The sequence below is a fragment of the Carettochelys insculpta genome, chromosome 2 (genome assembly GCF_033958435.1).
Source record: "Carettochelys insculpta isolate YL-2023 chromosome 2, ASM3395843v1, whole genome shotgun sequence".
Classification (NCBI taxonomy): Eukaryota; Metazoa; Chordata; order Testudines; family Carettochelyidae; genus Carettochelys; species Carettochelys insculpta.
This window is the reverse complement of record NC_134138.1, coordinates 280,968,603-280,992,300: the sequence shown is the minus strand read 5'-3', so window position 1 is coordinate 280,992,300 and position 23,698 is coordinate 280,968,603. Positions and strand designations below refer to the sequence as shown.

Here is a 23,698-nt window from a genome sequence, read left to right as displayed (position 1 = left end):
CAGACCATCTCAGCAGCTTGGGGAAGCATTGCTGATGGCCAGCAGTAGCTAGGGGCTGAGGGGCACCCTGGGGTGATGGTTAGAGGGGCTGGCAGGGTGCCACATAGCCTGCATGTCCTGGGGCTCTTCCAGGCCCTGTCTGTAGGGTCCCCACACTAGCAGCAGGCTGCCCTGGGGCGTGAGCTAGGAGCTACAGCCGGCTCTCTCTGCATGCCCTGGTGCCCCTAACCAGGGCTCCAACCACTGAGCAGGCCTCTGCCAGTGCCAGGCAGAGTCCTGGGTTCCCCCGAGCGAGCTCTCAGCTGGCTTTGGCGGGGGGTGGCACCACGTCTTCTCCAGGCAGGGCAGCCAGGGGACTTGTGATGGTCTGTGTCCCAGGGCCAAACTCCAGCTGGTGCCCCTAGCGGCTCCCGCTCAGCCTGTGGGGAGTGGGGGTCGGGGGGCTGTCATGTGGCAGGTCACACGCCATGATCTGGTGGTTCTGCTGGCCTTAAACTCAGAGCCTAGCCCCAGTGCAGAGGTGTGTCTCTGGGCACTGGCACCAGTGTGGGCACCAGAGCCCCCGTGCAGGCCTGGGCACTGACGTGAGTCTCCTGCAGCGCCAGGAGCTGCGTCGCTGCTGACAGCTCAAGCCCTAGGACTGCTGTGACTGCGCCAGCTCCGTGCAGCCCACGTGCTTTCACTGCTGGCCCGGGTATAGCCCTTCCCCCCAGCTCCAGAGTGCAGCCGCGACCCTCGTGGGGCAGCCAGCACCTGCCGGCAAAAACCGAAGGGGCACCTGGCTGCCTGCCTGCCTCCTGGTGTTCCCTGTAAGCTGGGTGCTCGTGCGGCCGCTTGGGAGAGATCCGGGTGCCGCACAGCGCCCGCAGCCAGGCAGTGTGTTCCCATGGGTGGGGTAGAGCTGCACAGGCGCAGTGCACCCAAAACTCATTCTGCACATGGATGGCAAAGCTTAGGGGGGCCATTGACCCTGCAGCTGGCACCCTGCTCTACCTGCCCCTGCCTTCCCAGGGACACCCTCGGCCTTCTGCTCTTTCGGGCTGGGAGGAGTGGCAGTCTTGCTCATCTCTGGCCAGAGAATTTGAACAGAGCCACTCCTCCCTCTAGAGGTGTCAGGCCGTCCCCCCTGGTCTCCACCCCAAGGGAAGCAGCAGCTGCTATGAACCTGGCTTGGGCCATTAGCTTACAGAGTGTCAAGCTGTGATGGGGCTCAGGGGTCCCCAGGCGCTGCCCCCCGTCTGCAGGCAGGAGTGACTCTCACCCAGCAGGTAGAACAGGAAGTTTATGAGATGACAGAGCCCAGCTCAGCACAGAGATGTCAGTGCAGCCGGCAGAGACAGTCATTCCAACCCGTCCTGGGGAGAGGAGCCCGAGGGGGGCCCCTCTGGGGTGTAGCCTCCCCCTTCCCCAGGCTGGCTCCTTCCAACTCCCTCTCCCCCAGCTTCTAACTGCCACCTCTGATTCCAACCCAGCTCAGCTCCTCCCTGCTCCGTGTTCAGGGCAGAGGTGTTACCTGCCAGCCTAGGGTACAGCCCAGGGGTCATCCTTAGCCCTGGGAGCTGCTCTGCTTGTCTCACACATCCAGCCTGAGTCTCACATGCACCCCCCCGACTCCATCACATCAGCACACACTGGATGCGGGTGGTCAGCATTCACCTCCACCCTCTCTAAGGCTGTTGGGGTCTCTTTCCCAGCCCACCAAACACCAGGGGATCCCAGAAGGTAGGTCTGGTAGGGAGCTTGAGAGGTGGCCTAGTGCGTCTCTTGCATGCAAGGCAGTAGTCTGTAACAGTTAGATCACCCCGACAAGCGTCTGTCTAACTGGCTCTTAAAAACGTATGATACCAGGTATTCCACAGCCTCCCTGGGCAGTCTGTTCCAGGGCTCCGCCACCCAGACAGTTGCGGAGTTTTTCCTAATGCCTAACCGGAACCGTCTGAGCTGCAACTAATCCCATTGCTTCTTGTCCTGGCCTCAGAGGTTAGAGAGCGATTTTCCCCCTCCCCCAAGTATTTGAAGACAGTCATGGCACCCCCGGTCGTCTTGTCTCCAGACTAAAGCTATTGCTATTGCTTTCAGTCTTTCCTCAGGCCTGTTTGCTAGACTTTGTCACTTCTTGCTCTCCTGTTTCTGCAACTCTTTTCCCAAAGTGCGGTGCCCAGAACCGTACGCTTCTCAGTGCTGCATCGAAGGGAAGAGTTACTTCTTGTGTCTTGCCTGCAGCACTCCTGCTAAGAGGCTCCAGAACTTCCTTTTTCTGTGACTCTCAGACTGCGTCTGACCCCTAGATCCCTCTCCACAGCATGCCCTCCTGGACAGTCACGCCCCAGTCTGTGTGTGTGCAACTGACTGTTCCTCCCTACCTGGAATACTTTGCATTTTGTTGAATTTCATCTCATTTACCTCAGCTCATTTCTCCAGTTTATCCAGATCATCATGAATTTAATCCTGTCCTCCACTTGTGACCCCTCCACGCTTGGCACCATCTGCAGATTTCTCAGGTGTGCTCTCTGTGCCAGTATCTCAATCATGGACAATGATACTGAACAGAACTGGACCCAGACCTGATCCTGGTGCAACCCCATTCATTACACCTGCCAGTGTGACCCCTGGCCATAGGCCACTACTCTCTGGGAACCATTTTCTAGCCAGTTCTGCACCCACCTCACAGTAGTTCCACGTCCATCATATTTCCCAACTTTGCTTATGAGAAGGTCACTGGAGCCTGATCGGAAACCTTACTATGGCTTTGTGTGCCCTGGGCAGATTCTGTGCTGTAAAATCGCATGGTTTGCTTCCATTGTTCTCTCTTATGCTGACAAAATCCTCCCACCTCCAGTGAGTGGTGTCAGCTCTGTCAGCAGAAGAGTGTGCCTGCCAGCAGAGCGCTGGTTGCACCAGGACTTGTTGTTGGCAAAACTTTTGTCTTTTGGGTGGCGTCATTGCAACACCGCCAAAAGACAAAAAGTGTGTCATTCAGTTGCCAGTGTAGACAGCCTCACGTCCAGATATAGCACATCTACCACTTCCCTGCATCCACAAGACTTGTTACTCCATCAACGAAAGCTATCCGGTTGGTTTGACACCATTTGTTCTTCAACAAATCCATGGTACTCTTATTTATCACCTTATCTTCTAGCAAAGTAATTGCTTAATTATTTGCTCCATTATCTTTCTGGGTGTAATAGACAGGAGGTTTCCTGGGCACTGCTAATAGAACCAAACCTGGGCAAATTGCTTAAAACTATACCACTTTGAGCCCAGACTGGGGTTCCTTCTTCTCTGAAGCAAACCAAACCAGACACCAAATGCCCCTTTGCTGCCCTCCGAGCCAGCAAGGAGTTACGCAAGCAAATCCCACAGACCCTCCAGCGGCTTTTATGCCCAAACCAGTAACCCTCCTTACTCAGGTGAGAGGTTATGAAAACCTATTTCACCAGCTCCACACACATTCTTCCAGCCCTCAAAGGGTCCAGCCACAGTCCCCAGTCAGTTTATATTAGATCTTGCCCAAAACAGCACTCTGGGCCAATTCTTTAGAATCTGAAATCTAAAGAGTAGGGAAGGAAGGAAAAAATGGTTAAAGTGGTTAAATTACATCCATCTCTTGTTGCAGAGTGCAGCTGGCAGTAGAAGCTGCTAGCTTGAAAGCCTCTGAAAATACATTCTTTGAGAAACCGATCCCCAATCCATACAGACTTAGTTCATAGCAGCAATGTTCTTGCCGACTGCTCCCAAGATGGAGCCTGAGAACAGTGCTCTCAGAACTAAGAAACAAGACGGTGTAATGGGAGTGCAGGGGCCCTCAGGCCCTGCACCCCATCCGTAGGCAGAGATGACTCACTCAGAAGGAGAACTGGAAGTTTATTAGTCAGAGACCCAGCGCAGTGCAGAGGTGTCAGTACAGCCAGCAGAGACAGTCATTCCAACCCGTCCTGGGGAGAGGAGCCCGAGGGGAGCCCCCAAAGCCAGAGGCCTTGGTTCCCTCCCTTGTCCCCCTCCTCCAGCCCAAGCCAACTTCCTTCCAACTCCCCTTACGCTGCCTGCCTCTAATTCAAACCCATCTGGGCTCCTCCCCACTCTTTCACAGAACACTAGGACTGGAAGGGACCTCAAGAGGCCATTGAGTCCAGCCCCCTGCCCCAATGGCAGGACCAAGTACTATCTAAACCATCCCTGACAGACATCTATCTAACCTGTTCTTAAATATCTCCAGTGATGGAGATTCCACAACCTCCCTAGGCAATTTATTCCAGGGTCTGACCACCCTGACAGTTAGGAAGTTTTTCCTAATGTCCAACCTAAACCTCCCTTGCCGCAGTTTAAGCCCATTGGCTCTTGTTCTATCCTCAGAGGCCAAAAAGAGCAAGTTTTCTCCCTCCTCCTTCTGACACCCTTTTAAATACCTGAAAACCGCTACCATGTCTCCCCTCAGTCTTCTCTTTTCCAAACTAAACAAGCCCAGTTCTTTCCGCCTTTCTTCGTCGGTCACATTCTCTAGGCCTTTGGTCATTCTTGTCGCTCTTTTCTGGATCCTCTCTAATTTCTCCACATCTTTTTTGAATTGCGGTGTCCAGAACTGGACACAATACTCCAGCTGAGGCCTAACCAGCGCAGAGTAGAGCAGAAGAATGATTTCTCATGTCTTGTTAGCAACACACCTGTTAATGCATCCTAGAATCATGTTTGCTTTTTTTGCAACAGCATCACACTGTTGACTCATATTTAACTTGTGGTCCACTATAACCCCTAGATCCCTTTCTGCTGTAGTCATTCCTAGGCAGTCTCTCCCTGTTCTGTATGTGTGAAACTGATTGTTGCTTCCCAAGTGGAGCACTTTGCATTTGTTCTTATTAAATTTCATCCTGTTTACCTCAGACCATTTCTCCAATTTATCCAGATCATTTTGAATTATGACCCTGTCCTCCAAAGCAGTTGCAACCCCTCCCAGCTTGGTATCATCTGCAAACGTCTGCATCCTTAGTTGGAGGGCAGAGGTGTTACCGGACAGCTTAGGTTACAGACAGCAGGGGGTCAGCCCCTGCTGGTGTGAGCTGTTCACCCTGTCATTCCCGCACATGCACATGCACGCACACGCACTACATCACAGATGGCCACTGCCAGGATCATCTTTCTAGACTTGCCATGTGGATTGAAGTTCTCTGCTCTTGGCCAGGTACTCGGTGGTGAACCACCTGCTCAGGTTACCTGTCAGAGCATTCTGCCGTTGGCCGTGTGGTCAGACAGCGCGTCTCACCAGCATTCCAAGGATGTGGGCTAGCGCTCGCTCTGCTCTACCTGGCTGGGCATTCTTTCCCAGCAGATTTCACTGCCTCCCATTGTGTGCTTCCAGAGCTAACTTCTGCAACCACTCATACAGAGCCCATAGCTATGACTTCACATAAGAGTCGCAGACATACAAGCAGCACAATCAGATTCAGGGCATTACCAGCTTTCATTGGACACCTCACTTGGCACAAGATTTGGTGCTCACTTAATACAGTGGTTACAGCAATGGTTTTCATATGTATCTTAAATCCAGTAACGTCACACTGGGCACAGACGTTCAGCTGACTGGTCTGTGGTTCCCTGGGTTGACCTGATAATAAATGAGGCACTTGATAGAGTAGCACTAGATTTGTCTTTTTCCTGTCCTCTGAAATCTCGCCCCTCTTCAATGACTTTTCAAAGCGCGTCACAGATGGTTCTGACCACCTCAGTCAGCTCCTGGAGTGTTACAGAAGGTATTTCGTCAGGCCCTGGTGACTTGAAGGGACCTCACTTGTTTAATGTTTGACTTGTTCTTCCCTTGTTTTAGACTCGGATCCAACCCCATTTTCTCTGGTGTTCACTGGGTTAGACATCCATTCGCTACTAACCTTTCTGATGAACTCAAGCAAACGGTCATGTAGCACTTCTCCCATTTCCATGTTTTCTTTTCTTGTTTTCCCCCTTCCTTGAGTAATGGCCCTTACCCAGTCCTCAGTCTTTACTTTGCTTCTGGTGTATTTGGAGAGTGTTTTCTTGCTATCCTTTATGTCTCTAGCTAGTTATTTTGTCCTTGCATTTTTAATTTGTTTATATTCAGCTTGTCTCCTTGGGTCTGGTTGCCCCTTGTGGAGGATTCTGTTGCTGTGTTAGATCATTGACAATCTCCTGGTGAAGTCAGGGCAGCCTCCTGCTGCTTCCCATCTTTCCTGTGCAGTGGGATCCTTGGCTCTTGTGCCCTTCAGAACATCTCTTGGAAGACTGCCCACTCTCTGCCTTCACATCTGTTATCTCCACTGCGCTCTGTTCCCTCCTCCTGTTTCTAAAATCAGGAGCTCGTCCATGCCATGGGTGATTGTGAAAACAGCTCTCGTCACATACGAGGTGCTGCTGAACCCAGAGGCCCAGAGCCTGCCCGGGTCCCTGTACCTGTCAGTGTTGGAAATCTGACAGGTTATTCGCAAGAGTCTCTGGCATAGGTACAGAATGGGGTGTTCTTCCCTGATCATTTGGGACAGAATGGTGCCCAGTCCAACCTCCAGGGTGTCCATCTGCAAGAGAAACTCCCTCTCAAAGTCTGGGGCCATGAGTACTGGATTGCTCATGTACTGGTCCCCCACTGCAGAGAGCAGGTTTTAGGTCCATGAAGGCCTCTTTGTCTGCAGGAGACCACTTCACCATGTCTGGGCACAGGCTCTTGTTAGCTCAGTCAGGGGGGTGGGTCCTAGAGGTGCCGGGGGATGAACTGATAGTAGTACACCACCAGCCCTAGGAATGCCCAAACCTGTGGCCAACTTTGGATTGCTTCCACTTCGCTTAGCGGGGGCCTCCCCACAACATACTCCCGGTATCTGGCTTTGTCCATCCCGACTGCGCATTTTGAGGAGTTCGCAGTGAGTCCAGCCTCCCTCAAGGTGTCCAGTACAGCCTCCACTTTAAGTGGGGCTCCCAATTTGGGCGATAGATGGCGATGTTATCAAGGTAGGCGGCTGCATACTGCTGACGAGGACGTAGCAGTTTATCCATGAATCCCTGGAACGTTGCTGGGGCCCAGTGTAATCTGAAGGGGAGGACAGCGTACTGGTAGAGGCCCTCTGGAGTCACAAAGGCCATATTTTCTCTGGCTTTCCTGGCCGGGGCAATCTGCCAGTACTGCTGAGTTAGGCTGAGGTTGGATAGAAACCGAGCCTTCCCCAACTGGTCAGTTAGTTCATCTGTTTGGGGCATAAGGTACGCATCAAGTTTAGACACCTCATTTAGCTTCCTGAAGTCATTGCAGAAGTGGATGCTGCCTTCTGGCTTGGGCACCAGGACGGTTGGGTTGGACTGGTGCCTGTGGGCTTGTCTATAACACGTAGCTCCAGCATCTTCCTTACTCCTCTTTGTACCTCCTCACGCTTTGCTGTTGGTATGGGGTAGGGTCTCACATTTGCCCTCGCTTCAGGCTGCATGACGATGTGGTGCTCTACCACAGTGGTCCTGCCAGGCTCAGATGAGAGCACAGAGTGTCACATAGTCATCTGGATCACTGCTGGCCTCGGGCCAGCTCTGGGGAGATCCCCACTGATCTCTGGGGGCCCTCTTTAGGCATTGGCTCCCCCAGTGCGACCTCCTGTGCTTCTTGGTCCTGCCAGGGTTTCAAAAGGTTGACGTGGTAAATTTGCTGATCCAGTTGCTGCACCTTATAGCCTGTCTCCCATGATCTCAATGACTGCGTAAGGCCCTTGCCACTTGGCAAGGAGCTTGCTCTCTGTCCTTGGGACCAGCACCATTAAACAGTCCCCCACCTGTAGCTTCCATACAGTCACCTAGCGATTGTAGTGCATTTGTGGGGCTCCTTGGGTCTTTTCCAGGTGCTCCCTGACAATGGGGGTAATCTGGGCTATCCTGTCCTTCATGTGGAGTGCGTGTTCCACGCTGTTTTGTCCCTGGATTGGTTGCTCCTCCCAGGCCTCTTTGGCAAGTCTAGGAGACCCCGGGGGTTACGCCCGTATAATGACTCATATGGGGAAAACCCTGTTGATGGCTGAGGAACCTCTCGCCCTGCAAACCTAAGGTACAGCAGTGGGGCGTCCCAATCCTTCCCGTCCTGGCTCTCCACTTTCCGCAGTATGCTCCTTAGGGTCTGGTTGAACTGCTCGATGAGACTGTCTGTCTGTCTGGCGGTGATGCACTGAGATCCTCAGGGCCCATATGCGCAGTAAAGCCCACAGGTCTTTCGTGAGCTCCGAGACAAAGGGAGCTCCCTGATCGGTCAGGATCTCCTTAGGTATCCCTGTCCTTGGAAAGATCTGCACTAACTCCCTGGATGTGGTTGTCGGGTGGCGTAATCGAGGACTACCAATATGTGTTGATGACCCCGAGCGGATTTCTCCAATGGGTCAACCAAGTCCATGGCTATTTGCTCAAAAGGTCCCTCAGTATTAGGTAGGGGCACCAGTGGGGCTCTTACGTGCACCTGGGGCTCAGAAGTTGGCACTCAGGGCAGGAGGTGCAGTGTTGCTGGATCTCCATGTATACTCCCACCCAACAGAACCTTCATAGGACCCATCCAGGGTTTTGTCATCCCCCAGGGGTCCCCCAAAGAGATGACTGTTGGCTCAGTCCAGAACTGCTCGGCAGTGTCTATGGGGCACCAAGAGTTGCTCCACCACTGGCATCTGGTCCTGTCTGGGAGCCACCTGATATAACAGCTCCCTCTTAAGCACATAATACGGCCTAGTGCCCTTAGTCTTCCCTTGTACCGGGACCCCATTTATCTTGGTTACTTACCGGCGTATGTTGTGATACATCGGATCATTGGCCTGTTCCTGCCTGAAGTTCTCAAGCAAGGGCCCCATCTGTTTGAGGCCAGAAGTGCTTCTCCCCCTTCCATCCCTGGGAGCCCCAATGTGCTGGGCCAGGCCTCAGGCTCACGTACCTCCTGGGCTGCCCCACTTCTGTCTTTTTCAGCCACACGTACTGTCAGGGCCCGCTTCAGACTCTGGGCCAGGATGAGACTCCCTAGCCTTTATGCTGTCCTCCTTTCCCCTCTTGTTTTCTGGGGCTTTTCAGACCACAGGAACAGCTCCTGGTCAAACTCCCAGAAGCCTGGAGGGGGTTTCCCCCTTTGTATTGCCCCAGGGAGCAGGTCACTAAACCCAGAGAAGTCCTTCCCTGTGATGACTGGGTAGGGAAGCCGAGGGGCCACCCCTGCAATTACTTCTCCAGTGCTCTCTTGGACCTCTGTTAGTGCAGGAGCAGCTGGGTAATAGTTGATGTCCCCATGCAGGCAGGTTATACCTGTGTACTTAGCACTGGACAACTGCTCCCACCCCATCAGTCTCCCTGAGACCAGCATGACTGCGCTGCCTGAGTCTACCAGGGCCGTGGTCTCTCTGCCATTGACTTTAACTGGCCAAGTGTACCGATGAGGCGCTGCTGTAATGCCCACTGGGTTGATGAGGAAACGGGGCCTCTGTGATCCCTGAGGTCACACTGCACAGGCTCCTCTAAGTTTTGGGAACGGGCTGCATTTTGCCCTAGCTCCCCACATGCATAGCACCTGTACCCAGCTTGACCACCCCGCTTGTGCCAGGGGCTGCTTGGCCTTGCCTCCGTCCTTCTTCCTCTCAGCCCCCAAGTCCCTTCATGGCCTCAGGCCACCACTCTTTGGTCTCCTTGCTCAGTCTGATGTTTCAGGCAGCTGGGCCCTGGGGCATGTGGTAGGCCTCCCCTTATGTCATGCCCCATCCCTGATGGGCCAGGAGAGACCCCTTGTAGATGCATCTTTGCTTTAGCTATTTTCTCGTTGGAGTTTTAAATATTGTGTCAAGTCATTTTGTGTATTGTGTTAAGCCCTGTTCTAGAGAAATTCAGTTCTATTTTGTAGAACAGTTCCTAGAAGTAGGTAAAGAAAATCTTCTCTGAACCCTTTATTTTTGGCTTGCTTCATTGGTTGCCCTGTGGAGTGAATGAGGTGTGAATGAAAGGCGGGAGGCCGGCACCTCCAGGTACTTGCAAGGCTTGGAGAAGGTAGATCCAAGACCAATGAGAAGAACAATGGAGCCTGTGCAGTGGGCCCGTTGAAAGGAGTTTGGACATACGGACACCTTGGGAGTCACCAGCAAGTGCTGCCCTTGGAAGACCACCCAGAAGAACGTGCTAAATGCATATTCATAAGTTTGTTCTTCCAGATAATACATATGCATGAGCCGGCTACCTGGTGTCACCGTGCGTGAGAGAGGGGACACTATAAACAGAGGGCATCTTGCACAGGGATCCTGGGTTTGTCTTGTGAGCACCGATCTGGATCAGCAGAAGCCCAGCTCCACCCCCCCCATCTAACTCACCTGGCCAGTGCAGCTGGGGGAGCAAGTATTGGTAACAGCACCAAGAAGGGAGTGTGTGTGTGTGTGTGTGTGTGTGTGTGTGTGTGTGTGAGATAATATATCATATGCATATTATAAGTCGATTGCTGTGTGTGTATTACCAATAAATGCAGTATTTTGCCTTTTCCCCTGAAAAGATGGCGTGCAGTACTTTTCAGTACAACACCCTGGCTGTTATCTGTTTCTTCACAAAGGTCACAATCTTGTCATAGGAGGAGGGGTCTTTCTGGCTGACCCCACCTCCCACTTTGGGTGGCAGCCCCCACATGTATAGGTCTAGGATGAGGGTCTCTATAATCTCTTGGGGCTGTGGGCCTGGGGCCACAGCCACTTCCTGGCCAAGTGGATGAGGTCAAATAGCCAAGACCATGGGGCCTTGCCTTCCTCATACCTCCAATCATGGATCACTGGACTCAGGCTGTGGTTGTCACCCCAGACCTCATGAGCATCTGTCTTTAACTGGGCATAATCAGTGGCTGCTCCCTCAGCCATATCAAGATAGGCCTTCTGGGCCTCCCCAGACAAAAAGCGGGCCAGGATGCTGGCCCACTGGGCTCAGGGCCAATCTTCCCATGGGGCCATTCTCTCTCGCGCCAGGAAGTACCCCTCCACATCATCTTCCCCCATCATCTTTTGTGAGTACCTGCCTGCTCGCTGCAGACATGCCGACTGTGCACCTTGGCACTCAAGGCCCTCCAATGGGCAGTCGCTTCCTCCAGGGTCTCGGCCCTGGGCTCTTCACTCAACAGCTGGTGACTGGTTGGTTGCTGAAGCTGAGCAGATTCTTGCTGGGCAGCCACTGGCCTCCCGCAGTACTTTACATTTACCCACATTAAATTTCAATTGCTATTCTATTGCCCAGTCACTCAGTTTTGTGAGATCTTTTTGAAGTTCTTCACAGTCTGCTTTGGTCTTAATGATCTTGATTAGTTTAGTGTTGTCTGCAAACTTTGCCACGTCACAGTTTACCCCTTTCTCCAGATTATTTATGAAGAAGTTGATAGGGTTGGTCCTAGGACTGACCACTAGTTGGCCCTCTCCATTCTGAAATTTCCCATTTATTCCTACCCTCTGCTTCCTGCCTTTTAACCAGTTCTCCATCCATGAAAGGATCTTCCCCTTTTATCCCATGACAATTTATGTAAGAGTCTTTGCTGAGGGACCTTGTCAAAGGCTTTCTGGAAATCCAAGTATGCTAGTTGTACTGGATCCCCTTTATTCACCAGGTTGTTGACCCCTTCAAAGAACTCTGATAGATTAGTAAAACATGATTTCCCTTTACAGAAATGATGCTGACTTTCACCCAACAAATTATGTTCTTCTATGTTTTGGACAGTTTTATTCTTGACTATGGTTTCAACTAATTTGCCCAGTACCAACGTTAGACTTACTGGTCTGTAATTGCTGGGATTACTTCTAGAGCCCTTTTTAAATATTGGCATTACATTATCTATCTTCCTGTCCTTGGGTACAGAAGCTGATTTAAAGGATAACTTACAAACCACACTTAACAGTTCTGCAATTTCACATTTGAGTTCTTTCAGGCCTCTTGGGTGAATGCCATCTGGTCCTGGTGACTTGTTACTGTTAAGTTTATCAGTCAGTTCCAAAACCGCCTTTAATGACACCTCAATCTTGGACAATTCCTCAGAATTGTCACCTACAAAGGACGGCTCCGGTTTGGGAATCTCCCTAGCATCCTCAGTTATGAAGACCGAAGGAAAAAATTCATTGAGTTTCTCTCCAATGACTGTTATCTTTGAGAGCCCCTTTTGTTTCTCGATCCATCTAGGGGCCCTACTGGTGTTTACCAGGCTTTCTGCTTCTGACGTGCTTAAACATTTTGGTATTGCTTTTGCGTTTTTGGTTAGCTGTTCTTACACTTGTTTTTGGCTTCTCTTATGGCATTTTTACTTTTCATTTGGCAGTGTTTATGCTCCTTTCTATTTTCCTCACTAGGATTTGACTTTCACTTCTCAAAAAATGCCTTTTTATCTCTCACTGCTTCTTTTACATGGTTGTTAAGATCTGGTGGCTCTTTTTTTGGGTCTTTTACTATGTTTTGTAATTCGGAGCATCCATTTAAATTGGGTCTCTATTACGGTGTCTTTGAAAAGTTTCCATGCAGCTTGCAGGGATTTTACTTTAATCACTGTACCTTTTAATTTCCATTTAACTAACCTCATTTTTGCATAATTCCCCTTTCTGAAATTAAATGCCACAGTGTTGGACTGCTGAGATGTTCTTCCCACCAAAGGAATGTTAAATGTTCTTATATATGGTCACTATTTCCAAGCAGTCCGGTTACAGTTACCTCTTGGACCAGGTCCTGCACTCCACTCAGGACTTAATCAAGAGCTGCCCCTCCCCTTGTGGGTTCCTGCTCCAAGCAGCAGTCATTTAAGGTATCAAGAAATTTTATCTCCGCATCTCATCCTGAGGCGACATGTGCCCAGTCAATAAGGGGATAATTGAAATCCCCTACTATTATCGAGTTTTTTGTTTTGATTGCCTCCCTAATCTCCCTTAGCATTTCATTGTCACGATCACAGTCTTGGTCAGGTGGTCGATAGTATATCCCTACTGCCATATTCTTATTAGAGCCTGGAATTCCTATCCATGGAGATTCTGTGGAACCTTTTGATTCATTTAAGATTCATTTGATTCTACATTTTCTTTCACATATGGTGCCACTCCTCTACCTGCACAACCTGTTCTGTCCTCCTGATATATTTTATACGCTGGTATGACTACGTCCCATTGATTGCCCTCATTCCACCAAGTTCCTGTGATGCCAATTATATCAATATACTCTTCTAATACAAGGCACTCGAGTTCACCCATCTTATTATTTAGACTTCTAGCATTTGTGTATAAGCATTTTAAAAGCTTGTCACCATTTGTCTGCCCTTTCCTGATGAGCTTGTTTCTCTTCTGATCCAGCCCATACTTTATCCTCTTCCACCCTCTCCTCCTGACTAAAACTTAGAACATTTCTATCAATAGTTTCTCTTCTAAGAGAAGTCTTTATCCAATCCATGTGCTCCTCTGCACCACTCACCTTTGCCCCATCTCTTCATTTAAAAACAGCTCTACAACCTTTTAATGGTAAGTGCCAGCAGTCTGGTTCCACTTTGACTTAGGTGGAATCTATCCTTCCTGTATAGGCTCCCTCATCCCCAAAGTTTCTCCAGTTCCTAATAAATCTAAACCCCTCCTCCCTACACTATCATCTCATCCACGCATTGAAATTCTGAATTTCAGTCTGCCTACCTGGCCCTGCTTGTCTAACTGGAAGCATTTCTGAGAATGCCACCATAGAGGTCCTGGATTTCAGTCTCTTTCCTAGAAACCTAAATTTGGCCTCCAGGACGTCTCTCCTACCCTTTCCTATGTCACTGGTACCAGCATGTACCATCACCACCAGCTCCTCCCCAGCACTGCACATAAGTCTATCTAGATGTCTTGAGAAATCTGCAACCCTCGCAGCAGGCAGGCAAGTCACCCTACGCTGTCCCGGTCATCACAAACCCAGCTGTCTGTGTTTCTAACGATAGAACCACACATTACAAACACCTGCCTTTTCCTGCTGACTGTAGTTCCCTCCACCGGAGAGGCATCCTCAGTGCAAGAGGCTACCACAATATCTGGAAAGAGGGTCCCAACTATGGGATGGTTTCCCTCTGCTTCCATGGCTGCTGCCCTTTCTGGAGCCTTTCATCCTCCTTAACAGCGCAGAGGCCCTCTGACTGGAGGTGGGGCAATTGTACAGTGTCCTGGAAGGCCTCATCAACTTACCTCTCTGCCTCCCACAGTTCAGCCTCCCTGGCCTCCAAAGCCCTCACTCGCTCTGGAGCTCCTTGCACCGAATGCACCTACAGGCCACCTGGCCATGGGGTAGGTAGCCACACGTGCTGCATTGGATGCAATAAGCAGGATAGCCCCCACTCTGCTGCTGGGCTTCTGCCTGCATATTCTGTGGGTAATTAGATCAGACGTGGGGATGTTGTTTAAATGTGGCAGCTTGGGAATAGTTTAGATTCAACTTCTAAAGAATATCAAAAGGAACTAAGCTCCTCGCAAGTCCCCCTCTAAACTCTGGCCTTCCTGATTGGTAGCCCTGCCTCCGGCTCTGGCTCGACCAAGGAGCAGGAGATTCTAGATGTCAAATCCTAACTGGTCCCTTAACTTGAGAACCCAGGGGCTCCTTACTTGTGCCCATAACACACGAACTAGGGGTCACCAAATGAAATTAAAGGGCAGCAGGTTTAAAATGAGCAAGAGGAAGTTTCTCTTCATGCAGCGCACAGCTGGCCTGTGGAACTGCTGTTCAGAGCGTGCTGTGCGGACCAGGGCTTTGGCAGGGTTCTAAAAAGCACTAGATAAATTCATGTGGATCAGGTCCCTCAGTGACTGAGAGCCAAGCTGGGCGGGGACGGTGTCCCTAGCCTTTGTCAGGGCTGGGAATGGGCAACAGAGGGGATCGATGATTCCCTATTCTGTTCACTCCCCCTGGGGCACCCAGCACTGCCCCATCGGCAGACAGGACACTGGGCCGAATGGACCTTTGGTCTGACCCAGTGTAGCCATTCTTATGATAACGTCAACCACACTAGGCAGAACAAAGACCCACCTAATCCAGCATCCCATCCTCTGACAGTGGCCAATGCACCACGCTTCAGAGAGAGAGAGAACACAACAGATCATCTTCAAGTAACCTCTTCCCTTGCATTCATTTCCAGCTTCTGGCAAACAGAGGCCGGGGCACCGTCCTTGCCCAGCCTGGCTAATAGCCACTGATGGGCCCAGCTGCCATGAACTTCTCCTTTTTAATGCTGTTAAAGTTGTGGCCCTCAGAGCATCCTCTGCTGAGGAGGTCCGTGAGTTGTCTGCGTAGTGTGAAGAAATACTTTTTGTTTTAAAGTTGCTGCCGATAAATTTGATTGGGTGACACTTAGTTCTTATGAGAAGGAGTAAATAACACTTCCTCATCTACTTTCTCTACACCAGTTATGCGTGTACAGACCTCAGTCATATTCCCCCTTAACTGGCTCTTTCCCAAGCTGGAAAGTCCAGTTCTTGTTGTTCTCTCCTCGTAGAGCAGCTGCTCCACACCCCTGAGACTGTGGCTGCCCTTTTGTGAAATTTTTCCAATGGCAGATACCCAAAAGGTACATGTTTGAGATGAGGTGACCGCACTGGGATGCAGCATTCAAGATGGGGGCGTACCATGGATCTATGCAGAGGCAAAGTGATGGTTTCTGTTGTCTTCTCTGTCTTTCTTTCTTGCTGGTTCCCAACATTGCTGGCTTTTTTGGCTGCCACTGAACATTAAGCAAATGTTTTCAGAGAACTCTCCACAGTGACTCTGAGGTCTCTTTCTTGAATGCTAACAGCTACTTTAGATCCCATCATTTTATGTATATAGCTGGGATTATATTTTTCCAAGGCACATTACTTGGCGTTTATCCATGTTGAATTTCATACACCATTTTGTTGCCCAGTCACACAGAATCTCAGAGTCATAGGGCTGGAAGGGACCTCAGGAGGTCATCTAGTCCAGCCCCCTGCTTCAAGTAGGATCAACCCCCACTAAGCCATCCCCGCCAGGACCTTGTCAAGCTGGGACTTAAAAACCTCAAGGGATGGAGAATCCACCACCTCTCCAGGCAACTCATTCCAATGCTTCACCACCCGCCTGGGGAAGAAGTTTTTCCTAATATCTAACCTACACCTCCCCCTCTTCAACTTCAGACCATCGCTCCTTGTTCTGCCATCTGACACCACTGAGAACAGTTTCTCACCCTCCTCTTTAGAGCTCCCCTGCAGGAAGTTGAAGGCTGCTATGAAATCACCCCTCAGTCTTCTCTTCTGTAAACTAAACAAGCCCAAATCCCTCAGCCTCTCCTCATAGGTCTTGTGCTCCAGCCCCTTAATCATTAGTCACCTAGTTATGAAGTTTGTCACAGTCCACCTAGTACATAACTATCTTGAGTAGTTTTGTATTATCCGCAAATTTTGCCACCTCACTATTAACCCTTTTACCAGATCATTTATGAATATGGTGAATAGGACTGGCCCAAATAAAATCCCTGGGGAACATCACTAATTAGTTACCTTTCTCTATAGTGAAAACTGACCATTTATTCCTACCCCTTGTTTCCTATCTTTTAATCCGTTACCAGTCCATGAGAGGACCTTCCTTCTTACCCTATGGCAGCTCACTTTATTTAAGAGCCGTTGGTGGGGGACTTCTTACAAACTTTATGAAAATCTAATTACACTCTCTCCACTGGATACCCCTTCTTTGCGTGCTTGTTGACCTCAAAGAATTCTTCTAGACTGGTGAGGCAGGATTTCCTTTTACAAAATCTTATTTACTCTTTCCCAACAATTTTTGTTTATATGTCTGACAAGTGTGTTCTTTGCTGTCGTTTTAACCAGTTTACCCAGTACTTGAGTCAGTTTTACTGGTTTGTAATTGCTGGGATCACCCCTAGAGCCCTTTTAAAAAATTGACGTCGCATTAGTTCCCTTCCAGTCTTTTGGTACAGAAGCTGATTTAAATGACCAGTTAGTATTTCTGCAATTTCACATTCGAGTTCCTTCAGAAGTCTTGAGTGAATGCCATCTGCCCTTAGTGATGTATTACTATTAATTTCTCATTTTTTTCCCTAAACCCTCCATTAATGACGCCTGAGTCTGGGACAGTTCCTCGGATTTGTCTCCTAAAAAGAATGGCTCAGGGCTGGGAATCTCCCCAACTTCCTCAGCCTTGCGGAACAATGCAACGAATTTTCCATGCTAAGAGCATTGTCGTGGGGTGCTCCTTTAGTATGTTAATCATGCAGTGATCCCTCTAGTTGTCTAGCAGGTTTTCTGCTTCTGATGGTTTAGTCACAGTGCCACTTTTTGGTTGCATTTTTGTCTTTATTTTACATTTCAGTTGAGCCTCTATTAGTGTGTCTTGAAAACATTTCCATGTAGCTTGCAGGACTTCCCTTCTGGGTACTGTACCTTTTAATTTCTGTTTAACTAACCTTCTCCCATTTCTGTGGTTTCCCCTTTCAGAAATTAAATGCTAGTCTTGGGCTGCTATGGTGTTTTCCTGCCAAAGGGATGTTAATTTAATTCTGTTATTGTCTCTATTACCAAGCAGTCCAACTATATTCACCTCTTGGACCAGATCCAGTGCTCCACTTAGGTCTAAATCAGGAATTATTTCTCCTCCTGGGTTCCAGGACTATTTAAGATGTCAAAAAATTGTATGTCTGCATCCTGTCCTTAGGTGATAGGTACCTGTTAGTAGGGGGTAGATGAAGCAGGGAGGGAGAGCTCAGGGGTTTGAGAATTGGCCTGGTAAACCCTGGCTTGTGGGCTCAGTCCTTGAGGAGGACACTCAGGGATCCGGGGCAAATAGATTAAAAATCTGTCAGGGATGATGCGTGGTCCTGCCAAGAGGGCAGGGACTGGACTCCATGACCTCCCAAGGTCCCTTCCAGCTCTATGAGATGTGTATTTCCATGCATTTACTTATTGAAATCTCCCATGATTGTTGAGTTTTTTGTTTCAATAACATCTCCCATTTCCCTTAGCATTTCACAGTCACTCTGACTCCCCTGGCCAGGTGCTCAGTAATGACTCCCTGCTGCTGGAGCTTAGAATTACTATCCATAGAAATTCAGTGGTACCGTTTGGTTCATTTTCAGATTTTTGTGTCAGCGCTTTCTTTCACACACAGCGCCACTCCCTTACCAGCGTGGCCTCTTCTGCCCTGCCATTAGATTTCATACCCGGCTATGACTGTGGCCCATAGATTGTCCTCATTCCTCCAGGTGTCTGTGAGGCATGTTACAGCAATACCCTTCTTTAATACTAGGCGCTCTAGGTCATCCATCTCATTCCTTGTACGCCTAGCATTTGTGTGAGCACTCGTGCATCCAGTGAAGCAGGTCTCTGCCCATGAAAGCTCATGCTCCAAAATATCTGTTAGTCTATAAGGTGCCACAGGACTTCCTGTTGTTTATTTTAAAGCCTGGCACTCTTCAGCTCTCTGCTGTTCTCTGGTGTAACGGAAGGAGACTCTTTCATTTGACTGTTGCTTATCAGATCCTGGTTGTATTTTATCATTTTCCTTCCCATTCTCTCCTCTTTACCAGGACACAGAGAGTCTCTGTTTGTAGACCCTACCCCCCGGGACAACTCTTCTGCTCTGTCGCCTTTCCCTGAGCCTGTAGTTTAAAAACTGTCTACGAACTCTTTATTTTTAAACGCCAGACATCTAGTTCCATTTCATCTTCGGTGGAACCTGCCCTTCCTGCACGGGCTTCTCCTTTCCCAAGGTTCCCTGCTTCCTAATAAATGCAAACCCCTCCTCCCTGTCTAGCTGGCCCTGTGTGTGGAACAGGAATGCTCCCAGGAAGGTCCTGGACTTCAGTCTCTTAGCAGACAGCCTAAATTTGGCCTCCAGGCCCTCTCTCCTGTCCTCCCCTACGTCATTGGTACCCACGTGTCACAACCACCCCAGTATTACACATATGTCTAGATGTCTTGAATGAGTCACAACCTTTGCACCAAGCAGGCAAGACTGTGTAATTCTCCTGGTCATCACAAGCCCAACTGTGTCTGTTTCTAAGACTGAATCTCCCATAACTATTACCTCCTGCTTTCTAATAACTGGAGTTCCCAGCCAGCCCTGCTGAGCAGCCACAGTGCAAGAGGATAACACGATATCTCTGGAAAGAGGGACTCGACTTTGGGATCATTTCTCCTCTGCTTCTGTTGGATGTTCTTCTTTGGGACTTTCATTCTCATACATCCTGGAAAGTCTCACCCATGTACCTCTCTGTCTCCCTTAGCCCCTCCAGTTCAGCCACCGCTCTGGTCTCCAAAGCCTGACCAGGCCCACGGAGGGCCAGGAGCTCCTTGCACCGATGCACCCACACAGGGCAGTGGCCACAGGAAACTGGATAGCCCCCCACACTGTTGCTGGAATTCTGCCGGCATTCTCCTTTTTGAACTCTGAAGTCGTTCCCTTGTTGTTCTGTCAGTCATTGTCCTCCATCGCGTTGTCCAGCCTTAAACGCAGGCCAACTGAGGTTGCATTTCTGACCCTTCGACAGACCTGTCCTGGGTGAACTTGTCTAATTTGTTCTTTAATGCACTTGCACATTCGGCCTTGACCGCATTCCCTGGCAGTGAGCTCCCCAAGCTGGCTGTGTGTTGCGTGAAGGAACACTTCCTTTGGGTTGTGTTAAACCTGCTGCCTGTTCCTTTCATAGGCTGGCTGCTGGGCCGTGTGTTATGTGAAAGGGTAGATAACACTTCCTGCTCCAACCCCTGACTTTATGGAGCCCTGTCACCTCCACCTTTAGGCTGTGCAGTCTTTTTACCTCACTTTGAAGGGAAGTTCTTCTGTTCCTCATCACCTGGGCTGCCTTTCTCTGAGCTGGCTTCGATGCTAACGTAACTTCAGTGAGGGGAGACAGCCAGAGGGGCCTGTGGTGTTCCAGGTGTGGGCGTGCCAGGGATTTACGTGGAGGCAGTACAACATTTCGGTTATCGTCTATCCCTTTCTAACATTGCTGGCGGTTTTGATGGCTGCTGCACATTGAGTGGATGTGTTCAGAGAATGACCCCCAGTGACTCCGAGATCTGTCTTGAGTGGGAACAGCTACACTAGCGTGCCCCCCGCCCCCCCAGCCATTTGTATGCTCAGGTGGGACTGTGTTTTCCCTTCTACATCACTTTGCATTTATCAACCTTGAAATTCAGCTGCCAGTTTTTGTCCAGGCACCCAGTTCTGTGAGACCCTTTGTAACTCTTTGTCCTTTCTGTTTATCTGGCATAATTTTGGCTCATCGGCAAGTGTTGCCAGCTCCCTATTTCCCCGCCTTTTCTAGATTCTTTATGGATGTGTTCAACAGAGCTAGTCCCAGGATGGAGCCTTGGAGGGCTCTGCTTTTTGTCTTCCTGTTCTTAAAACTGGCCCTTCGTCCTGCCGTTTTGTTCCCTAGCTTCCGACCTCCCACCGCGCAGTTCACGTGGACTTTCCAAAGGCTTTTGGCTCTCGGGCTACGTGCACGGCCTTAACTGGGTCCCCTGAGCCATGTCTGTCCCCCGCCCCCGCAGTGAACTCTCCATATGAGGGGAGGGCTGATTTCCCTCCACAGCAGCTGGGCTGATCTGGCCCCCGTCTATCATGTTCGGCGTAGTGGGTCGTTCTGCTCTCAGCCATGGTTTCAACCACTTTGCCTGGTCCTAACATGAGGCTTATGGGCCTGAGAGCACCCGCCTGTGCCCTGCTACGCACATAGCCAGCTGCGCTCTTTACCCAGTACTCCTTTGTGGGGCTGGCCTAAGAGGGCACAGCGCCGCCCCTGTTAACTGACTGCAGGCAGCGTCTCGGCCCAGCCTGCCTGTGCCGGGGGGCCTGTGCCAGGGCTACTGCCCAGTGAGGCTGGGAGAGCGTGGGGGCAGATGTGGTTGCTGGGGCCCTGTGCTGAGGCCAGCCAGGGAGCGTGGGGGTTGCTGGGTGCTGCGCGTCCCACTGGACAGAACCAGGCCAGGCAGGGGGTGTGGGTACCCCTTCACACTTGCTGCTGCCCTCCTGCAGGGCCAGCCTGCCCCCCCGCCTCGCCAAGGCCGCTGAGCAAGCTGCAGGCCAGCCCAGCCCAGCCTTCTAGGCTCATTCCCTCCTGTTAGCTGACCACTGGGACTGCATGGACCAGCAGCATGCCCTGCCCTGCCATGAGCCCGCACAGCTGGGGTGGGGCGGGGGGGTGAGTTTCAGTGGGTGCAGCTCACACCCCTCCCCATGAGGCTGGGGCTGATTCCCGAGGGCCTGTAGTCTGGGCCCAGGCTTGATGCTGAGCAACCCTCCCTGCTTCTGTGCAGCTGCCCTACACGGAGCTGGAGAAGGTGAGCGGCGTGGAGGAGGCCAAGCACTACCTGCGACAGAAGCTGCGTCAGCTCTGCCTCTGAGAGCAGCTGCTGCCCCGGGGGCCTGGACCGGGACAGCGAGACGAGATCCCCACCTCCAGCTGGCCGTGGCGGCTGGGCCAGGCCGTGCCTGGGCAGGGGCTGGCGGGATGGGGCTGCCCCACGGGGCTGTTATTTATTGGCGTTGGCTAATGGGCGTGGGGTCGGGCCAGGCTGGTGCAGCAGCCCGAGGGGTGGGAGCAGGGCGGGGGGTGCTGGGCCCGCTGCTGTACCAACGGGCTGGGAGGGGACGGGAGGGGATGCGGGGGGACCTGGACCGGCCCAGCCCATCTGGGGACACGCTGTCTGTCTGTGTCTGCTCAGAGTGTGGGGAGGGGACAGGGCAGGGCTCCTGCAGCTGCCTCCAGCACCGCCTGCCGGCCTCTGGCTGCTCTCCCCCGGGGTGCTTTGCCCCCAGCACAGGGCTCTTTGCCCCTCGGCCCAGTGCCAGCGGCTGCTGGGGTGTAGCAACAACATTTCCAATAAAAATGGAGAGAAACGTGCCCTGGCCTGGCTGTGGGTGCAGGTCCCGGTGGGTGCGTGCTGGGCTGGGGGGTGGCCATGGCCTGTGACTGCAGCCCCCAGCAGGGCAGGGGGTGCAGTACTCCCAGCCCCAGGAGCAAGGGCCCTCAGCAGTGCACCTGCCCCCCCCTCCCCAGCCTGGCCTGGCCCAGCCCCACCCCGCTCAAGGTGCACGGTGGTGGGGAGGTACGGCCCTGCTCCGGTCCACCCCAGCCACGGCCCGGCCTGCACACGTGCCAGTGGCCTTGAGCGCTGCTTTGCTGCACAAAGGGCCTTCCGGCCGCGGCGGCCGGGGCGCTGGCTGCTGCCTGTCCGAGGGCCGTGAGCCGCCCGCAGGAGCCAGGCCCTGCACATGCCTTAGAAAGCTGTTTATTGACAGTTAAGTTAGTCTCTTAAATAAAACCCCTCTGAATTTCGAAACCCCTGATTGTCTGAGTGGTGTGGGGCAGGTGCCGGGAGCTGCTTCCAGCGCATGACGCAGTTCGGCTGGTGGCAGCTGGGGACATGGGCCCCAGGCCGTGCTGGGGGGTAGCAGGTCCCCAGAGCAGCGGGGCACTGAACAGCTTTGGCAGGCGGGTGGCCAGGCCTCGCAGGGGTGGTCCAGCCGTGACGGAGGGCGGTGGCTGGGAGCTCTCCCAGCTGGGCAGAGTCCTGCAGCTCGTGGCCGTGGCGGTGGTGTGGGGCTGGGCGTAGCCCCTGGGGTTCCTGCCCCAGCCCCCCAGGCTGGTGCCCTCACACGGGCATCGGCATCTCGTTGTACTCGTCCACGCCTTCCTGCTCGTCGAAGATGGGCTCCGCTTCCTCCGCGTCCAGCTGGGGGGAAGCGGGACAGACGGGTGGGTGGAGAACAAGGTGGCACCGGGACAGAGTCCCCTGCCCCACGGCACCTCCCCCGTCCCTCCTGCAGCCCCCAGAGCCACCTGCTGTGCGGGGGCTCCCCTGGGGGCGAGGGCGGCAGGGCTGGGGTCGTGGCCCCTGTGCACTCACCTCCGCCTCCTGCAGCCCCCAGAGCCACCTGCTGTGCGGGGGCTCCCCTGGGGGCGAGGGCGGCAGGGCTGGGGTCGTGGCCCCTGTGCACTCACGCCCCCCCCACACCCGGCTGGGACTTACACACTTCAGCTCCCGGTCGGTGAAGATGCGGGTGAGCAGGCACATGCGGAGCGGCACGGTGAGGATGAGGATGAAGGGGAAGGCCAGGGAGGCGGCCGTGGACATGACGGCCCAGAGCACCGCCAGGCATGCCAGCTGCAGGCCCGTGAAGAGATGCATCCGCAGGGTGCGCACCTGGCCGGCGAGTCAGGCAGGTTAGGAGCCGGGCCCAGCCTGGATCCCAGCCCCCTCCCCCGCAGAGCCTCCCCCCAACTGCTGGCCTCCATCCCCCCACTGCTGGCCTCCATCTCCATCCCCCTCCCCCGCCCTGCAGAACCGCCCCCCCCCGCCACTGCTGGCCTCCATCCCCCCACTGCTGGCCTCCATCTCCATCCCCCTCCCCCGCCCTGCAGAACCGCCCCCCCCCGCCACTGCTGGCCTCCATCCCCCCACTGCTGGCCTCCATCTCCATCCCCCTCCCCCGCCCTGCAGAACCCCCGCCCCCGCCACTGCTGGCCTCCATCCCCCCACTGCTGGCCTCCATCTCCATCCCCCTCCCCCGCCCTGCAGAACCCCCCCCCCCGCCACTGCTGGCCTCCATCCCCCCACTGCTGGCCTCCATCTCCATCCCCCTCCCCTGCCCTGCAGAACTCCCCCCCCACTGCTGGCCTCCATCCCCCCACTGCTGGCCTCCATCTCCATCCCCCTCCCCCGCCCTGCAGAACTCCCCCCCCACTGCTGGCCTCCAT

The 23,698-nt window shown here is 52.5% G+C and overlaps 2 protein-coding genes across 11 annotated transcripts in view; one reads left to right on the top strand and one right to left on the bottom strand.

Annotated features, from left to right (window-relative positions):
* FASTK (Fas activated serine/threonine kinase) overlaps nucleotides 1-21,475 on the top strand; it is a 62,770-nt gene extending 41,295 nt beyond the window's left edge. For both annotated transcript variants that reach the window (XM_074985398.1, XM_074985399.1), the window contains one exon: nucleotides 21,255-21,475. In XM_074985398.1, coding sequence (XP_074841499.1) covers nucleotides 21,255-21,341 — 87 coding nt within the window. In that variant the 3' untranslated portion in view covers nucleotides 21,342-21,475. The remainder of the gene's footprint in view (nucleotides 1-21,254) is intronic.
* Nucleotides 21,476-22,213: 738 nt separating this feature from the next.
* Nucleotides 22,214-23,698, bottom strand: part of SLC4A2 (solute carrier family 4 member 2) — a 131,309-nt gene continuing 129,824 nt past the window's right edge. For 8 of the 9 annotated variants that reach the window (XM_074985390.1, XM_074985386.1, XM_074985392.1 and 5 more), the window contains 2 exons: nucleotides 22,971-23,144; nucleotides 22,214-22,673 (listed from right to left, as the gene is read on the bottom strand). In XM_074985390.1, the coding sequence (XP_074841491.1) occupies nucleotides 22,593-22,673; nucleotides 22,971-23,144 (255 nt within the window). In that variant the 3' untranslated portion in view covers nucleotides 22,214-22,592. Of the gene's footprint in view, nucleotides 22,674-22,970; nucleotides 23,145-23,698 lie in introns of those variants that run through there. The other variant, XM_074985395.1, reaches the window with a different exon arrangement.